The following is a 19,493-nucleotide window of genomic DNA, read 5'->3' on the forward strand; positions in this document are numbered from 1 at the left end:
TGGATTTATTTTATTTTGTGGATACGAATTTCATAGATTATTTAAATTGAAAAGCTATAGGTACATAGTTTATGACTAAATAGGTACCTACGGCTTTTGTAAACACACAAATAAACTTCATATTTTCCAGTCATAATAAATGTGATGACCTTTCCTAATCCAATCCTAAATTAACTAAATTTAAAAAGAATTCTGAATGTCAGGTACTGTTGGTACTGCCGCATGCCGTTATTAAAATGATAAAAAATGAATAACGTTACGTATGTGATTATGTTACTACACTATGGTTAGTCATGGTTATTTACAATCGTATGGTTTAACGATATTTTTATGGGTTACGCATGTTATTTTATAACTGCTAACTCTTTTTCGAAAACGTTTACGGTAAAAATCAAAATGGGGGAAAGATTAATTAATACTAGCTGGTGCCCGCGACTTCGTCTGCGCAGGTTTAGTATTTCGAACAATATGTTTACAAATTGTAGCCTATGTGTTATTCTGATGTATAAGCTATATTATTGTAAAGTTTCATTAAAATCCATTCAGTAGTTTTTGCGTGAAAGAGTAACAAACATCCATACATCCATTCATACAAACTTTCACGTTTATAATATTAGTACGATTAATTTGTACCTTATTTCGAATTTTGAACAACAGCAATGGGAGGGGTAATTTAATGATTTCCCACCAAAATAAAGGTAATACAGACAAAGTTGACACAATATGCTTAAACTCAGCACAAGTGACAACGATACTCTGCTTAGAAATGTGTACTGTCAGGAGTTTAAACGAAATCCATCCGCAGAATAAGTTTTGTGGAAAATTTTACACGTGATTAAGAAAATACCGATTTAATTATTTGATATCTTAAAGATTATATCTTCGTTAGTAAAGAATTCAGTGAAAGCGTTCAGCTTTCTTCTATTACTTCACCAAAAACGTAGGTACTTATTCAGTAGGCACGACAGATAAGATGTACTTAGACAATTAAAACACACAATATGGTTTAATTCAATATTTTTATTCAGATCACCTAATTAAACTATAAACTCTGGCGGCCTCCAAATTCACTCCAATCAAATAAATATATCTAAATTTGACACTGCCAGAATTCTTTTACGATAAAAACACTAAACTCCAGTTCGTTCCGTCAGCGACGGTATTTTCTTCACTCTTTTTTCAAAGCATTTTCCGCAGTCTTCTTGTGATGTTCTAGTTCTGATGCTCGAGCTGTTAACTGAGCTTGTTGACTCTTGAAGTTGTTCATAAACTTGTCTATGTCTGTAAGAAGAAACATTCTGCCGACAGGTTCATAAGTTCTTGTTTCTGGCGGGAGTTTGCTGAATTCTTGCTCAGTAATTTTCAGATTGTGTAAAACTTGCTTTAGAAGCTCTAGTTGAGAGTCTATGATTTGATTTCTTTCACTTGCTTCTAACATTTTGAACTGGTAAAAGAGTAAAATCTATTAATTTTCCAACAACATAAATCTTTAGATAAGAAAAAAGTAAGGTTAGCCAACTGTCATGTCATACCTACACGTTATCAGTACGTAGTGTGATCGGATACACGTCCGCGTAGTTTTGCTATGATAATGAATCTGTGGGTCAAATATAAAAGACGAGTGAGATAGTAAGTAGCCGTCGACAACAATGTGGATGAATATTTTGATTTAAAGTTTATTAATAGTAAGTTATCTTAAAATAAATAAAACAAGGTTTTTAAGAAACAAAAAGAAGTACTTAATGCAAACTTGCAATAAGTAGTTCCATTTTAGACGGTATCCGAGAAACAACTAGCTTCGTGTCGCCAGATGTCAAAGCTGAAGTATGAGTGTGAGGGTTCGATTCCCGGTCAGGCAAGTATCAATGTAACAGCAAGCCTGGTGATTAACGCTCAATCTTTATCTGTATGAGAGAAGGATTGAACCCGGCAATGGGCCGATAAAAAGGCTCGATTCTTAACAATAACACATGACAGATGATGATGTAAATACAGATACCCACTTGGCTGTATTTATGCAGACACCTTAAATAAATGATTTTAATTAAAAATGCAAATATAGCTAATGTTTTTACCAAACTATATTGATGATATTGACTTTACATTGGTCACGGGCACGTTGTAGCAATCCGGATTCGAGAGTGAGAGAAACGAAGCTGTATGTACCATAACACCGTCCCTTTTCCACACTGGAATCTGGATCACAAACGTTTCATAATACGGCCCTAGGTTGTCACACAAAACCGCTCACGATTAGGAATCTGGGTTGGCGATGACGTCAAGCGCAATGTTTGTTTTCAAACTTACTAAAGGTAGCAAAAGAAGACTTTGCGGGCAAGGGCGGATCCAGCTTCGGCGCCAGGGGGGGGTCACACACTCGTGGTCAAGTCCCAAAAAATATTATATTGTAGCTTCTTTTAATACTAAAAGTAGTAGTATAAATACAATAAGCGCGATCGTAGCGAGCTCGACATTTTTACGAATGTTAAGAAAAGTGTTTTCATGTAGAAAATGGCCCGAGCAGAGTGAGCGCAATTTCTCGTATTTATAGTACACACACGTGCCAAACAAAAAAGCGCGAGCGAAGCGAGCGCGAAAATTTTTGTTCAGGTCGAGGACTAAGGTTAAAAAAGTGTTTTTATGTAGAAAATGGTCCGAGCTGAGCGAACGCGATTTCTTGGACACAATCACAGATGCGAAATTGAAAAAAGCGCGAGCGAAGCGAGCCCGAAAATTTTTATTCAGTTCGAGGACTAAAAGTAGATAGGCGCTTTCTTGCTGTATAACAAATATACAGCACAAATACAAGAAAGCGCGATCATGCAAGCGCGAGAATTTTTTCAGGTTGAAGACTAAACGTTTGAAAAGTATTGTGTACGCAGAAAAGGGCGCATACGTTTTTTATTGCAGCAACAGTAAAACATTTTCTGTGGAAACTTCAATTGTCTTACTCTTGGTAAGGGTTCATGAGATCAGGGCCGTCTCCAGCTCATGTAGCGCCTCGGTGCAATCATCACCCAAGCGCCACCTATGTATCTATTGAAAGACTTTCGAGTAGTACATATTGATCGAAGTACTTTACAAGGAATATAAATAAGATATTTTTGGTAGGTAAAGGACTTGAAAAATGATTCCTAATCATTGTAGGCTCAAACTGTTGGCCAGATTTCAGTTATGAAAGTCGAGACAGGACAACGTAATTGTAAAAATTAGCGCGAGCGAAGCGAGCGCGCAAATCTTTTATTTTTGGGACACAAAAAGTTCATAAGTTTTAAAAAGCGCTGTAAAGTAACAAGCAGTCGGAAGCGCAAACTGTTTTGTTTTTGAGGACTCCATTAATATTTTTCTTTTGCTATATTTGACTTATGAAGATCCCAAGGCAAGGTATATATAATACGAAATTTTTTGAGCCTACGACACAAAAGCAACAAGTAACCGCGAGCGCAACGAGCGCAAACTTTTCTAAATTATTTGTTTGAAGACTCCGTGAAAGGAACCGTGATTAGAGCGAGTGCCATTTGTGTTCGTTGATTCGGTGCGTCAATAAAATTAATAAACAATCAGAAATACAGTAGATACATAGTCATTTACTCGCGAGCGTAGCGAGCTAGAATTTTTTCACTTAGTTGGAGGATGTTAAAAGTTAAAAATAATCAAAATGATCAATCCAACAAAGCGAAGGCGACTTTTTTGTCAGTATCATGATAGAATGTGGAACTTCCTTATCGAACGGGTGTAATTTCTTCGAAATTTCCTGGTGTTGGTGCGTCCCGCAGCGCCCCTGATATCGAGGCGCCCGGGTTATTCGCACACCCTGCACCATAGGTTAAGACGGCCCTGCATGAGATACAGCATGTAATGTAGACAACTCGGACAGCGGATTCTTAGTAACAGGGTTCCGTTTCCTCCTTTTGGGTACGGATAAAGAGTAAATAAAGAATAGAGAGCGCGCGTTGCGAGCACGAATTCTTCAGCAAAACTACTCTACCTGTAACTATGTAGGTATCTACCTATTCACTCGGAATAAAAATTATCTTATACTTATAACAAAAACATAAAACATCGTGTTTAACCATTTCAATTATTGGTCCTCTTTGGTCCTGAACCTGGCCCAGGGGGGGGTCATGACCTTGTGACCTACCCCCTGGATCCGCCGTTGTTTGCGGGTGCCAAAAAAGAGGTCCTTCAGACTCATTTTAAACTCGCACTCAAACAGCTTTCTTCAATCCTGAAATATTTTTTTTCAATTCGTCTTTGTCGACTAGTTTTATAACAAGTGTTTTTGTTCTTAAGTGACTTTTATTAACCGACTTCCCAAAAAGCGGGGGTTCTCAATTCGACCGTTTGTTACGCGATTACTCAGCCATTTATTAATCGATTTTGATGATTCTTTTTTTGTTTGATAGTGTATACTTCCGACGTTGGTCCCATTATCATTAGATCAGGGTCTGATGATGGAAACCCTGAGAAATCGAGGGCAACTTTCGAAAGTTGTAGGTATACATAGGGTGAAAACTTGACACTCAAGTGTTTGCCTGATAGCACTATTCAACTTGGTTTTGAGCTGACCTGATGTTAGAGACCAGTGAAGGTCGAGGACAACTGAACTTGTAAACTTTCTCGTGTTTGGGCTTATATTATTCGTATTGACGAGACCTTTGCAACAGTGAAGGTTTGGAGCTGACCTGATGATGGAGACCAGAGAAGGTCGAGGTTTTTTTTTGATATTCGTTTATTCAACATATGTATAATTATTTTTTAAAATTACCTATTCTATAATAAAGAAGTTTAAGTACGCATTTTTTATAAGTTTTGTATAGGAAATTATATCATTAATACTAGCATTTAAAGAGTTCATAAATCAATAAAATCTCACTAAAAGTCATTACTAATTACGTCACAAATTCATACATTCCTGTATTACACAATTACGAAATGAGTAAGCGAGAACTAACGGAAAAGAAAGATCAATTAATACAATGGATTGTGTCACTTTCTATCTAATAGACTAATAAGTTAATTATAAAAATTACTTAAAAAACCATTTAGTTATTAGGTGATTAACGTCTTTACGGACTACCAAAAACTCATTAACGGATTATTAAAAATACCTGCAATTTGAAGTTCTTGCAATATCATTACAATTTCTATAATTAAAAAAAAACTATTTTATGATTTTCATTATGTTTACAGGAACTACTGCTTGTAATGCAAAAGTTTGTGCGTCCTGTTATAGCCAACTTATGGTCTCACTGCTGGGCACAGGCTAATTCCTCACACACGGAAAAGGATTGAACATTCATCACCACGCTTGTTTAGAAACCCAATCTGATTTCAGACTATGGTCCAGGTTTCCTCAAGATGTTTTCCTTCACCTTTTTATCAGCCTTGGTCTCCAAGATATACTTAGAAAGAACATACAAACTTAGAAAAATTGCATTGATACTTGCCTGTCTTTTAATCGAAGCCATACCCTCATACTCGAGAGGTTGGTTCTTTACCCACTAGTCCATCACGACTTTTATGCGTCCATCATTGTAAAATGGCTTGGATAAAGAAACAGTGTTTTTTGTTATTAAAATATATCATGTACTCCGGTTTAATATAGTTTCTGAGAAAGCATATAAAGGAACAAATATTATTAAGAGGTTTTGCGAATGAAAGTTTGTGACGTTGTAGGGATAAAATTAACAGTCTTTTATTTTTGATTATATTGAACCGAATTTTGATTATATTGATTTTTTGCATGAAGTGAAAATTCTTTTACAAATAAAAAGCCATGTTTTTTTACTGTCGTACGCAATATTTTGTCGTGGAAGCTCGTTTCAGTTCGTTTGGTATAACTATATAATTTTCTTTAACACGTTGTTACTATTTGATAATATTTTAAGACTGCAAGATGGATATTGAACTAACTTAAATCACACGCTGATATAAATCCTGCATGATTCGTTGGATACATGGTTTATTTTAATAGTAGTCAGAAGCCAGATATAGTCTGATAGCCAGATTTACCAAGAGGAAGATTAGACATTCAGAAGACATGGTTTATTTTGAAAATATTGAAAACTATTTTAAAAATTTTCATTGAAAGCATTCATTGAATTTTTTCTTGAATTATTTATGTGGACCGCTGCTGGGCAGTTTATTTTCCACATCCATTTCCATTCGTTCGTTTATGTTTCTCTCTGGCCAATACAAGTGTATCTCAAGTGCCTGGAGCACCTGGATTATTACATCTTCTTCCTCTCATCGAATGAAAAAACAAATAAATAATATTCAAATATGAATTGGAAAAAAATTAGTCCTTACAGCGTTAAGTAACTGTAGGATATCATATTTGTTTTCCCAAAATGATTTGTTGCAAATACGATTATATTTTCCTTCAGGATACCTTTGAGATGGTCAACAGGTTATTATTAGGTAGATTAATAACACTGGTCAACAAATTATTATTATTTTTTTGGTGCAAAGGTGAAATATACAATTTCTTGTAGAATATTTGATACGTAATCGAAGTCCAGAACATAAAGTTGCACTAGCACGTAGGGATTTAGAGATATACCTCTCCTAAAGTACCAAAAACGCGTTTTTTTTTATGAAATTTGATGTTATTTTTTGGGGATAGCAGAATTTTCTAGTAATTTCTAACTAAAGCATTATATAGTACTACTTTCCCCGCATTAAACCCATTTTAATTTATATTTTTGCAAGTTTTCTTTCTCAATATATACCATTTTATATCTAAAGTGGAGTTTTTGCATACTAACAGGCCAAACAAAATATAGGGAAGATCGAACTATCGTAGCTGTATACATATTTCATGAAAAGATAACTCTTAGCGTTCGAAATAAAAATGAATTTCAATCGGGAAGAGTAGTACTATATAATGCTATAGATAGAAACTAAAAAACAATTTTGCTGTCCTTCAAAAAAATCGTCAAATATCGGTAAAAAACGCGTTTTTGGTACTTTAGGAGGGGTATATCTCTAAATCCCTACGTGCTAGTGCAACTTTATGTTCTGGACTTCGATTACGTATCAAATAATCTATAAGAAATGATATATTTCACCTTTGCACCAAAAATGCTGTTGACCAGTGTAATTAAACGATCCCAGTTGAAGGGAATGATGCAAATGAAAGATGCTATGCTGATTGCAAATATCTTTCCATTCAAATAAAATCATACCTAATAAATTGTAAATTGTTTTATACAGGAGTTGGTGGGCCTATGAATTATAAGTAGTTACCAGGGCCAATGTGAGAATGCTCACAACCCTAATTTACTTGTGACCTCAACTTATTTTTTCTCTTTATAGGTATACCTCTCTTATGTGCTCGTCCTAAAACTAGCTTATGTACTCCCCCTATGTGCTCTCGCTATGTACTCCCTCATGTGTGTGTTGTAATTTAATGAATGTGGAATGCATATTTTTTATCCTATTTGATTAATGCTGATCAGCTCCTGAGAACTTATCTGTATTTTGTTTTTAATTTGGTGATCTGAATTTTTTGCGTGAAGTCGAAGTACTGATATGCATTAAAAACACAGTTCAATACATACTCCATCCCTATGCCATTAATTCATTATAATGTAAAGATTTATGAACCCAACAAAACATTGAATGAGGGTAGGCCACTAAAACGGCTAATGTAGGTTACTGTTAAACTTTATAAAAGCCGCTGCCTATTCGGCTTCTATAGTTTTATGTCTTTTTTATTATCTTAATAAATAAATTACCAGAGTCACTTTGCCTATGGAAAATATTGTTGCTGTTAGTTTCTGAAAAATATTATTTTTTATATTTACTTCCAACCAGAATTAACGCCGATACAATCTTGCTGTACTGGTTTTGCAATAAAATATGGCTGATAATGTATGCAGTTGTACCTTAGTGATACGATAAGCGATGAATCTTCTTCATAAAATTGTATAATACTTACATAATATGTGTTTTATTTATTTGTTTGGTGTCGCAAGAAGGACACCTAAGCTGTATTGCTGATTATGAAAGCTCATCTACGAGGTGTACGTGGATGCAGATGCGCTGCAAGTCCTGATGATGCAGGTGATTCACAGCTGATGAGCGCGAAGGGTGTCGGCAGAGGCGAGCGCAGTGGGCGAGCGGGGCGGGCGGGGCGCAGATTGAGGCCACTATTTAACCGCACGACGGCCGCGCAACGACCTGTTGTGATCCCGTCATGGCGCGCTACGCCCGTGTCGCTACTCTGGCCGCGTGTCTCTTGTTCGCCTGCGGTGAGTCCTAACCTTTATCTTACGCATCCAGACACCGTCCATCTCGCGACGTCACGGGTGGCTCACCGTCACATCCGCACATCTGCCAATAATTTAGTGATTGCGTCAATACAGTGTCGCACTTAGTGAACAGTGAAGTTGCCCGTACTCGACGATCGCGAGATAGACTGTGTCTCCGCAGAGTTTACCAATGAATGCAGCCGACCGCGATCGCCTTGCATCGCCCGACCAAAGGACATCAGCGCACAGTGGCTCGAACCCTTCAAGGATAGTCGCTCACGGCATGCCACTATCGTGTATACATGTATCTTTTATTCATTTGATTCGTTGTTGTGAAATCAAAACATGATGTAGCTAATTTCGGTAATGTAACTAGTAAACGTTTCGATATTGCAGTAACACTAATGTAATAAGTGGTATTTAAACTTTCCGTAACAGTTGTTGAGTAGTCGGTACTTGATAGCGATGTTCGTGATCGAAGTTTCGAGCTTTAGTCTAGAGGAGTCTGGCGAGATGAACTCAAGAATTAATGTTGGATTGCTTAATCTGAATAGGGTGTCATTAGGAGGTGTTTAGTTGAACTATTGGTTAGCACCTGCTGCGGCTGAGCTGCGGTTGCGGAGAACTTTCACATTCGTTCCGTGTTGCGCTACGCCTGCGCCCGCGCCGGTGACGTCACACTCTACATAGTGTCGAGGGCAGCGAGACTGCTGCGACGCGGCGACGGCGACGTTACATGAGCTGGCCCTATTGATTTCTCGAAATTTACATTTAGGCCGACCACTTATGAATATGCCAGGCGTGTAACATAAAGATCAGATATCATTATGAGTTTCGATTGTTTTTTAGATTCTACCCGCAATATTGCAATGTGATAAGGCTTAATGATGTGCTTCCTTATAAAATAATCTATGCTATAAAAAGTCGATACAATCTATAGCCTTGTAAACGTCTGAGAGTCTGAACAAAACAAACAAAGGAACGTATTACTCATACTAAATGCATATTTTCCTACGATAACATATAGCTCACTAAAGTTCACCACCTGAAAGATGCAAAAATATTGTAAAAAATTCGGCACATCTATTTGAAAATAATACCTCTCTAAACTAGCTCATAAAAGAAAATGACGTAAATTATGAAATAGGCATTGTTTAGTTAGTTGATTGTTTGTACACTATAGGTCAAAGTTCTCGTTTCAACTGTAATCACAGATTTACGATAGCAATTAGAGTCTGTAAACTTTACCACGCTTTAATTCCCGCAGCGATTTCGTCAAACGCAATGAATTGTTATAATGTGCGCTTTACGCTTTTGGACTCATTCCAATATTGATTTCTTCAGTTTAAGTATTGAGAAAATAAACAATGACAAAACCGACTGTTCTTTGTTCGGGAAAAGTGTTGTTTACTCAACAATCTAGTCTCGTTAAACAACGTTTAACCATTCGCGAGTTAGCTGAATATCAATACAGGAACATAATAGGTGTTTATCCTTTTAAATGACCTTAAAATTATTTTGAAGGATATCAAGATCCTTACATCCGTAAATATTTTTGTCTATTTGTAACGCTGTGTCGCTAAAAGCTCTGAAACGATTCACCTCTAATCAGATTTCGAATAGACATTTGTATCAGATAAATGTTTGTATTCCGGTAGCTGTTTTCCTCGTAGCACCACCATACTTTCCAGGAACTACTATAAAAGCGAGAAGTAAAATATAAAGAACTGCTCATATAAGTGTCGTGATGATTGTTTCCGTTCGCACATAGGCGACATATCTGTCGTGCTCAGGTGCGATCGCTAAATGTCAGGCACACAGTTCACGAGAACTAAGAGTCAAGTGTTCAAGGGCGTCACCAATAATAGCTTCCTTTCAATTATAGATAAACAACAAGTTATCTCATTTGACCTTGAATTTGCGAATTTTCTCATTTATTACTTTACATAATTTATACAGTTTATAGTCGTATAGACGGAATTTTTTAATTGTCTGCGTTCACTAGATCAGTAGTATTACTAACTTCGAAAATCTGCTATATAATTAGTGGAAAATTAATTGGCGCCGGGACGTGAACGATCGTTATTAAGTAGGTAGTTATGAGCGAATGATTTTTAATAATCAGTTGAATAAATTAATTGATTGCTTTATTATTTTAGCATTCAATCAGGTCACTTTATTATTCATAATTTGATTCTTGTACAGTTAAACAAATAAAAAGTATGAATAACTTGACAATGGTTACAATTCATCAATATAATTAAAATTACATCAGTCAATAATGTAGTACCTATTCACCTATCGTATCTATCACATACATATATCCGCCATATGAACTGAAAACAATAATAACTTGGTTTAAAAAATGCCAAATCTATATAGAGGTAGATACGTTGCAAAGTATGCAATTCAGGAAACATTTGACAAGTTAATTAAACGGCTTAAATATTGATCACTTACTACTTATATAATAATTTGCAATACGTTATCGTTGAATTGTTTTCAGTTACCCACTTATAGTTTCCAGATGTTGAGGTCTGTAGGTCAAGTTAGTTGCGACAGAACCACCACGTGAGACATAGACAGGCTCCCGACAGCTGCTCGGTGGCGAAATCACTTCGATGCATAACACGAGTGCGCCAATTAATGTAACATTTGAACGAACTACTTATGTCTAATTTTGTAAACTACGTTCACGGTTCGTGCTAGTTGTGCAAATTGTATTTTATTAAAAAAACGTCCTTGAACAGAATTGCATAAATAAACAGAATAGGGTCGTCGTCAAAACTTGGCATTATGAAGAGTTAAGTTATTCCGATCGAAACTCCTTCGAGTTCATCGCGGCCCGCCTCGTGTCGGCTGTTAGTGTGCAATCTATTCTAGACAGTTATATAAAATTTGTTTAAGTGAATGTTGAAGTTGCTTAATTATTTGCCTATCACATAACACTTTAAGTTTCATTCGCTGAGCTTAATAATGCGTTATGAGCAGACATATGTGCAGACTGGCCAAATTAATTCAAAAGGCTGAACTAACAACGAGCTTTGAGTTCTTTCGTCACATTTATGAAGAAATGTTCAATACAGCAATCACGGCCTCGGTCAAGTTTAAATATAGTATACATGTAGTTCACGTTACAGACACTAATGTATTTTTGGCACGTAGTGTGGCCACCATTTTGTATGGGTTTTCCACGTTAGGCTTATAATTTTGAAGTTTTACGATAAAGACGGATTCGGCATCGTTGAATAACATTTGATATGTTAGCGAGAACATAAAGAGAAACAGTGGTTTGTCGCGACACCAGAGGTCGCGGCGATCGCATGCGAGTGACGCACACAAGGTGAGCGCTGTTTACTTCCGCGTACGGAAACGCCAGTCTCCCGTTATCACAAATTGACTTCGCTTGAAGGGAGTGCCGCAGAAGGAAAGTCGAGCGGTGGTATTAAATATTCATAAGGTCGGCCGTTGGTATTCCAACAACGCGCCCGGTCGACGCCCGAGCTACTCGCATACCTAGTTGTTCCCGCATTCGTGCTTTATTATTCATGCAATAGTTCATTCTGGAGGCATGGTATCGCCCCTGACAAGTTTGATAATCATCGTAAAGTTATCATTTCTAAAAGCACGTCGCCGCTATAATTTCCCTTCACAGAATATAATGGGGAACATTTAGTTGTTCACGTCACACAGGACCAAACAGAAAATATCATATTCTTAGTATGATACCTAATGTACCTATATAGTTATGACCTAACAATGAATGACAATGTACTAAGAACATAATAAGACAGACCCTTAAAATGAAAAAAGATAAAGGTTTGTGTGAACATTAAAAGTTCAGTACAATAGACATCAACGCGCTACTTGCTACGAATAAAAAGTTGCTAACACTGAGAGAAACTTTATTTCGACATCAATATTGCGTTCGCTTTGTCGAACCCAACATTTCTCTTGTGCAGGGCTAATTTACCAAAGCGAGTTATCAGCATCGTATCTCACACGTGGCAGATCCGGGTCATAGAGAACCAGTTAGTTTTTACGACTCTGACCAGAACTGAACAAATAAAATAATAATGTCGGCCACGTTTGCATACTCTTGTCGCGAATAAAACTAAAATTAGATTACATAACTGGTTTAGATAAGGTGATATTTTTGCAAATATTTAGATTGTAGGCACAATCCGGGCGCCATTTATTAAGATAATGGTGTCGATCGACCACTAAATTAAAATAATCAAAAGTTAAGACCTTGAAATGCTACATTATGAAATCGTTACTAATTTATAGTAATTATGTATCTCTTTGAATCGACTGCTTATGTAATTTATGATAAATAGGTAAGCCGCTAAAAGAATATCATTCAAGCATTTGTGTTACATTAGAAGTTGTTGTGCAAAGCTGTTACTATACCAAACAATGAAAATAATATAATTATGTATGAATGTTCATGTACACGCTAGCGTGCCTCGTATTAATCGAGCTATCGATTGCATCGGCGGCGTGCAACATCTACCTAACCCACATAGCCGCGTACGAACGATCATGCAGCGCGAGCGCCTTCAGCCCGCTGCGACCCGCGTCACTGTCTGCTCAAGCGGTACTCATTACACCATTGTTTACATACGATGTTGTCTAATGAGATCTTTACCCAGTTTAGATTGAAACTGATGCGAACTGGGAGAGTGTTCGCAACGCGGTGCAAGCCAGATAGTTAGATAATATGATAATACGAGAGCTGGGTTTCCTCGTGTTACGTGCGGCTCGCGGCTCACACGGCTCGCACGCGCTCCTTCCACTACCTCTCGCTTGTTTCCCGCGCACACATTACCCAAGTCTGCACTTACAATTGACAAAAAATCATGTCTTTATGGGAACCTATTCACACACAAGAACTGTGCTAGAACATCGCGGTTATTAGTAACTATTTCGCTAACATTTTGTAATGCGAAGACTACTTGGCGCATTACAGTTTTTACAACAGGTTCTATAATAATAGTAGTTTCTTAATAGGCACGTCGTTAAGTTTCCTGGAACATGATGATGATTCAAGGAAATCTACTATTCCGTAACCTTTCTGAATTATAATAATTTCGTCAGCCTAATCGGCACACAAATCAAATGCCATGCATAATGTACAATTTAGTATAGACAGAAGACATAGAAAGAGTCGTCCTTGTCGCTTGCCCAAGCGCTGACATTTCGAAGCGAGTCAAATGTCACGAGCGCTCACCCCACCTTTGATATTTAGATACTCGTACGGTTTCAAGTGACATTTCGGTTCTAATACGAAAAAACGGTGAATGTTTTATTATTAATCACAATAACCACGTGTTATGTAAATGTATTTTATTACGTTGAATGAATTTGAAAGCGAAATGCTATAAAATCCTGAGCATATTATTGGACTTGTGTTTGAGCGAAAATATTCTTCAAAATCGTGAAATAATATTTGTGTAAGGAATGCCAGCAACAATAGTTGAATGTATATGTTTGTTTGTTTAGCGGTTGCCGATGGGCACCGATGGCGGCGGCAGGCTGACGACCGCGAGGCGCCGAAGAAAGACGACAGCTTAGAGGTAGAACTATGCAAGGACAAGGACGCCGGCGAATGGTTCCGCCTGGTGGCCGGCGAGGGCGACAACTGTCGCGACGTCATCCAGTGCACCGCCTCGGTGAGTACCTATATATAGGAACACTTTTACACACGCATTCTCTAGTAAATATGTCCTTATAACTTGTATCTGCAACACCTGGAATGTGAGCTGCTTTGAAACCCGCTTACATTGAAAACACCGAATGGTTATTATGGAAATATCGCTGTGTCATTTTGAATACTTGATTATTTAATAGTTAGTTAATTTGGAATTTTAATACGAGTGCAAATAAGCCAGTATAATTAAATGTATGCGAAGCGCAATAAACATTAGAAATTTGTCCTCAATATAAACAACAGAGCATTGCGTATCGGTGGGTATGTGCTAGTGTTGCGTTCTTACGACATTCAAGGTAATGTAAGAAAAAGCCGCGCACTGCGCCCGCGCCGCCGGCCGGCTTTGCCGCACGTAATAATGAGAAAAGCTGTAATTGCTCAGTTCGTTACCATACCGGGCGCGGATGTCTCACAAACAACCATGTAATGTGCAGCATTCACACACAAACAACGCAAACACATTCCCTTTCGTTATACTATTGCAGATACTTTTATACTAATATTAGCCAGGTTTTAATGAATTCAGTTACAAGTTGCAGAAACAAATAATAAACGTAGATAGCTCAAGAACGTACCTAGTTAATTAATGTATGTGTTTGTATTTGTCTAACAGGGCATTCAAGCTATTCGTTGTCCAGCTGGTTTATACTTCGATATCGAGAAGCAGACCTGTGACTGGAAAGACGCTGTCAAGAACTGTAAATTGAAGAATAAAGAGCGTAAAGTAAAGCCTTTGTTGTACACGGAGGAGCCTTTGTGCCAAGATGGATTCCTCGCCTGCGGTGACTCCAACTGTATCGAGCGCGGACTCTTCTGTAACGGCGAGAAGGACTGCGCCGACGGTTCCGACGAAAACTCTTGCGGTAAGTGCATACTCCACAATTTACAGTAACTACATACCTCAATTTCATTAATGAGTTGGATTTTGATTAGACTAAATCTAAAATTAAAATACGCAAATGAACTTGAACAGACAAATTCACAAATACGGACTGGTTCGTGAGGCGTGACGAGCGACCTGCCTGAAATGCCAATCACTTGGCCTAAAAAAACATCTCAATGTTATGTCGTAAGACATAACACTAATGTGCTGTTTATTTAATGATGATATCGTTATGGAAATTAGATGAATATTCTATAAAGAATGTGTGAATTCAGATAGAAAGCTCACCAGTACATAAATATAGTCTCACAATTGAAAAAGTCGTCAGTATGCATCGTCTCACTTGAAAACCGATTCATACAAACATTCCCCGCTTCGCTATATGACTTGAAATCACGTTGAATTGTAATTATGTACATGACAAGGATACAAATTTCCATTCACCAAGCGCGAAGACCCTGGTCTGTAGCGCGACATAATACTTCTAACTCACGTTTACCAAGTAAATCTATGTACATACACTAATGCCAATTCGTTGAATAGGTCTGGTTACCTAATAAAGCAATTATTTACAGCTATGCATAACTAATGCGAACAGAGTCTAGAATCGTCTACCGTTTTGAGTAATTTTGGAATAAAACCTACTTCACATTCCTTCTACTCGTAGAATAAATTGTATTTAAATATATAGCAATATTATTATTGTTTAAAGTAGTGTGGGTACACGTAGATACTTACAACATAGTATTACTGAATCAAAAGTGAAATCCAACGTGTGTCAGCTGTGCCGAGTGATTTGAGCAAGCGAAAGTACCCATACTGGTTCCGACTCTCGCCCCGCCCGAGATCCATGCGCCTCTGCAACTGCACATGACTCGTACTTAATATCTCTCAATGACAAACATATCACAATACTAACAAGCTTCTTATCACGTTTTAATAACAATAGCCTAATTGCATAGACTTACAAAGAATTGTGACCGAAAATACATTAATTTCTTTAGTAGACATTTCATAATCTCTTGCAGATCCAACGATTGCGTAGTCTGAGTGGGTTTTCTCACGATCTTTTTAATTGAAAGTTCGTGATTGTGTAGGTATTGGCATAAATGTATAATGGTGTGAATGCCATATTTTCTTGTGTTGAATACCGTATTGAACATGGCTTTCCGTTTGTCTTAGATATCGACAACGACCCTAACAGGGCTCCGCCTTGCGATGCGTCGCAGTGTGTTCTGCCTGACTGCTTCTGCTCTGAAGACGGCACGGTGATCCCCGGCGACCTGCCCGCCAAGGACGTGCCCCAGATGATCACCATCACCTTCGATGACGCCATCAACAACAACAACATCGAACTTTACAAAGAGATCTTCAACGGAAAACGTAAAAACCCCAACGGTTGCGACATTAAGGCCACATACTTTATTTCGCACAAGTACACCAACTACTCGGCTGTTCAGGAAACTCACAGAAAGGGACATGAAATCGCTGTACACTCAATCACGTAAGTTACTACAATACTTATTATAATAGCATATAATTGTCCTTTTTCAGTGTTTCTTCGAAATTATTTTAATTTCCTTCAAGTAACTATATACTACTAATATTTTTTATCCTCTTAAAAAAATGAATTTTAAACTAAACACGTTTTAGAAGCCTCATATCTGCTGTTTTTAATTACGATAATTATTTACTTAGGCACAACGATGACGAACGCTTCTGGAGCAACGCTACCGTTGACGACTGGGGCAAGGAGATGGCCGGTATGAGAGTCATCATCGAGAAGTTCTCGAACATCACTGACAACAGCGTCGTGGGTGTGCGAGCGCCGTACCTCCGTGTCGGTGGTAACAACCAGTTCACCATGATGGAAGAGCAAGCCTTCTTGTACGACAGCACCATCACTGCTCCCCTGTCGAACCCGCCGCTATGGCCATACACTATGTACTTCAGAATGCCTCACCGTTGTCACGGAAACCTGCAGAGCTGCCCCACCAGGAGCCACGCCGTGTGGGAGATGGTGATGAACGAACTTGACCGTCGTGAGGACCCCACCAACGATGAATACTTGCCTGGATGCGCCATGGTTGACTCTTGTTCTAACATTTTGACTGGAGACCAGTTCTACAACTTCCTCAACCACAACTTCGACAGACATTATGAACAAAACCGTGCCCCATTGGGTCTTTACTTCCACGCTGCTTGGCTGAAGAACAACCCCGAGTTCTTAGAGGCTTTCTTGTACTGGATTGACGAAATTCTCCAAAGTCACAATGACGTATACTTCGTAACAATGACTCAAGTAATCCAATGGATCCAAAACCCTCGCACTATCACCGAAGCTAAGAACTTCGAGCCCTGGAGGGAGAAGTGCTCCGTTGAGGGATACCAGGCCTGCTGGGTGCCCCACTCTTGCAAACTCACCTCCAAGGAGGTTCCCGGTGAAACCATCAACCTGCAGACGTGCGTGAGATGCCCTGTCAACTACCCCTGGCTGAACGACCCTACGGGTGACGGCCATTACTAGAAGAGCCATGATCTCACGCCTCTCGTGCTCTAAGTAGTTGATATAAAATCTGAAGAGTGATTTGCATGGATAACATAGGCGCAGTCAGCAATTTATAAGACAAAATAAGTTAAAATAAAACTTTCAGTAACTAAGTTAAACCACTTTAAACTGCGATTATGTTTTCCAGTAATTCCCAAATGTACCGGGTCATAATCCCGCCCGTAGCCTAAGTACCTACCTTACTGTATGTAATATAGACTCACATAAATATTTAATAGGTCTTTTTAATAGTTTATGTGATTTTTCTAATGTAAGTCTGTTTTATAAATTTATAAAAAATATAAAATATAAAAATTGACTGTTGTTTTCTTTTTTATGTTTTTTGATACTGGCAACTTAGGGAAATTTAAATATAGTTGCAACATGATGTAGATCAACACAATTTCATGGTTTCTGCTAAAGTAATATTCATATTCAGAGTTACTTTGCTATTAGTATAGAATGTTGGCAACATAATTAATTGATTGAAAGCGACACGAAAGTGTGTCAGAGGGCGTATTGATTATTTGATATCATGAGAAAAATCTCCCATACAACTGATGCTTAATGATTGAGCTGCAAAATTATGTGAAAGAATATATTTTGAAGCGATCGAGCGTGCCAGCATGTATGATATTTGAACAAAGAGCAAACACCCGATCGGTCAGTGACATGCGCCGGCTACATGAGCTTACTGTGTGCACATACATACACGATACTCGTATTTCAACATCGTTGTTCGAGATTAGACTGCCTAATGCCATCAGTTCACTCTAGTTTTTATTAAAAATTAAAAATTTTATAACAGGACAGTGTAAAACAATTTCCCTTAAAAGTTGCCGTTAAAAAAAGATTTCGTGGCAACACAATATTCACATAGTTTTAGACTGTTAACAAAGTACAAAATAAATTCTTCATCAAACAAGCTGTAATTGGATATTAATAAAAAAGATTCTCATGTAACTGTAAGTTCAAATACATCAATGTGATTAAATGCCTACGCGGTAATTCACTCCACGTACAGTTTTCGTAATGTCACACATCAGTAGCTTCTTGACTTTATGTTGCTGGTTGTAAACATTATTCAGAAACATCGAGACAAGTATATACCCATACACATTGTAGAATCAGCGGTGTAATATAGATAAGTATAGGTAGTCGTGTATGGCATCGACATGTTTTTCTCGAAGGAATCGCGAGGCGAGTACACACAGCTCAGCAGATTGTGCTACGCGCTACGCTTGCTACGCCGCCGCGCCCCGCCTGCAGCGGTCGTCCGCGTCACAATCCTGCGGTGACTCTTAAATTACTCATTACGCTAGCATGTTACAGCTCAAGGATTTTTATTAGTAAGAGGATAAATAAGTGATACCAACTGCTTCACGTAATGTTTTAATTATACAGATATACTCGTGCTAGAACAAAATCTCAGTCTAAAAACTTTGTATCAATTTAGATGTACTCGAGGTTTAAGTACCGAAAATGCAAAGCTACATTTTCATTAATAGTGTATTTGTCTTCTTTCGAGGTCACTGCTTACTTTGTGAAGATCTTAAAATATACAATACATATATTGGCTACAATACATTCCAAGTCCAGTATGTAGCAAAGATCCCTAAAATCATGCGACATGACGAGGGTCATGTGACTTGGGTCGGCTAAAATAAGATATACCTAAGTGTTAGCTTACCTGGGTGCAAAAGTCATTAGCCTCTGATGGAAAGTTTTTACAACTACGTCGGTGTGTATCCCGAATAAACTTCGATGAACAACATGCAAAAAATGCAAATCGGATTTAAAGGGTATTGACCAGAAGATTTACGACAGTTAGATGCACTCAACATAGTTAGAAGTAGACACCCGACCAGTTTTGTTTCAGATGTAGACAATTAAAGCCCGTGAATAGGAATCATACTTTTTAGACTATTCAAACAGTATGTTCAACATGAACCTTTGGCATTTGCTCGGTTAATATCCTTAAATGTTGGCAAAGATCAGCTAAAAACTATGATGCATACTTACGTGCATGTTTTTTTAAGTACCAAAATGTAACTGGTGACCTTGCCCGTCTCTTGGCGATCAATAACAAGC

At 37.9% G+C, this 19,493-nt stretch overlaps 1 protein-coding gene across 1 annotated transcript; it reads left to right on the forward strand.

Annotated features, from left to right (window-relative positions):
• Positions 1-8,154: 8,154 nt before the first annotated feature.
• Positions 8,155-17,721, forward strand: LOC124645879 (chitin deacetylase 1). Its single transcript, XM_047185853.1, has 5 exons — positions 8,155-8,258; positions 13,764-13,933; positions 14,585-14,834; positions 16,037-16,358; positions 16,553-17,721. Exons 1-5 carry the CDS (start codon positions 8,204-8,206, stop codon positions 17,379-17,381), a joined length of 1,626 nt encoding a protein of 541 aa, XP_047041809.1. The 5' UTR covers positions 8,155-8,203; the 3' UTR covers positions 17,382-17,721.
• The last annotated feature ends 1,772 nt before the right edge of the window (positions 17,722-19,493 follow it).

This window comes from Helicoverpa zea, chromosome 3 (genome assembly GCF_022581195.2).
Source record: "Helicoverpa zea isolate HzStark_Cry1AcR chromosome 3, ilHelZeax1.1, whole genome shotgun sequence".
NCBI lineage: Eukaryota > Metazoa > Arthropoda > Insecta > Lepidoptera > Noctuidae > Helicoverpa > Helicoverpa zea.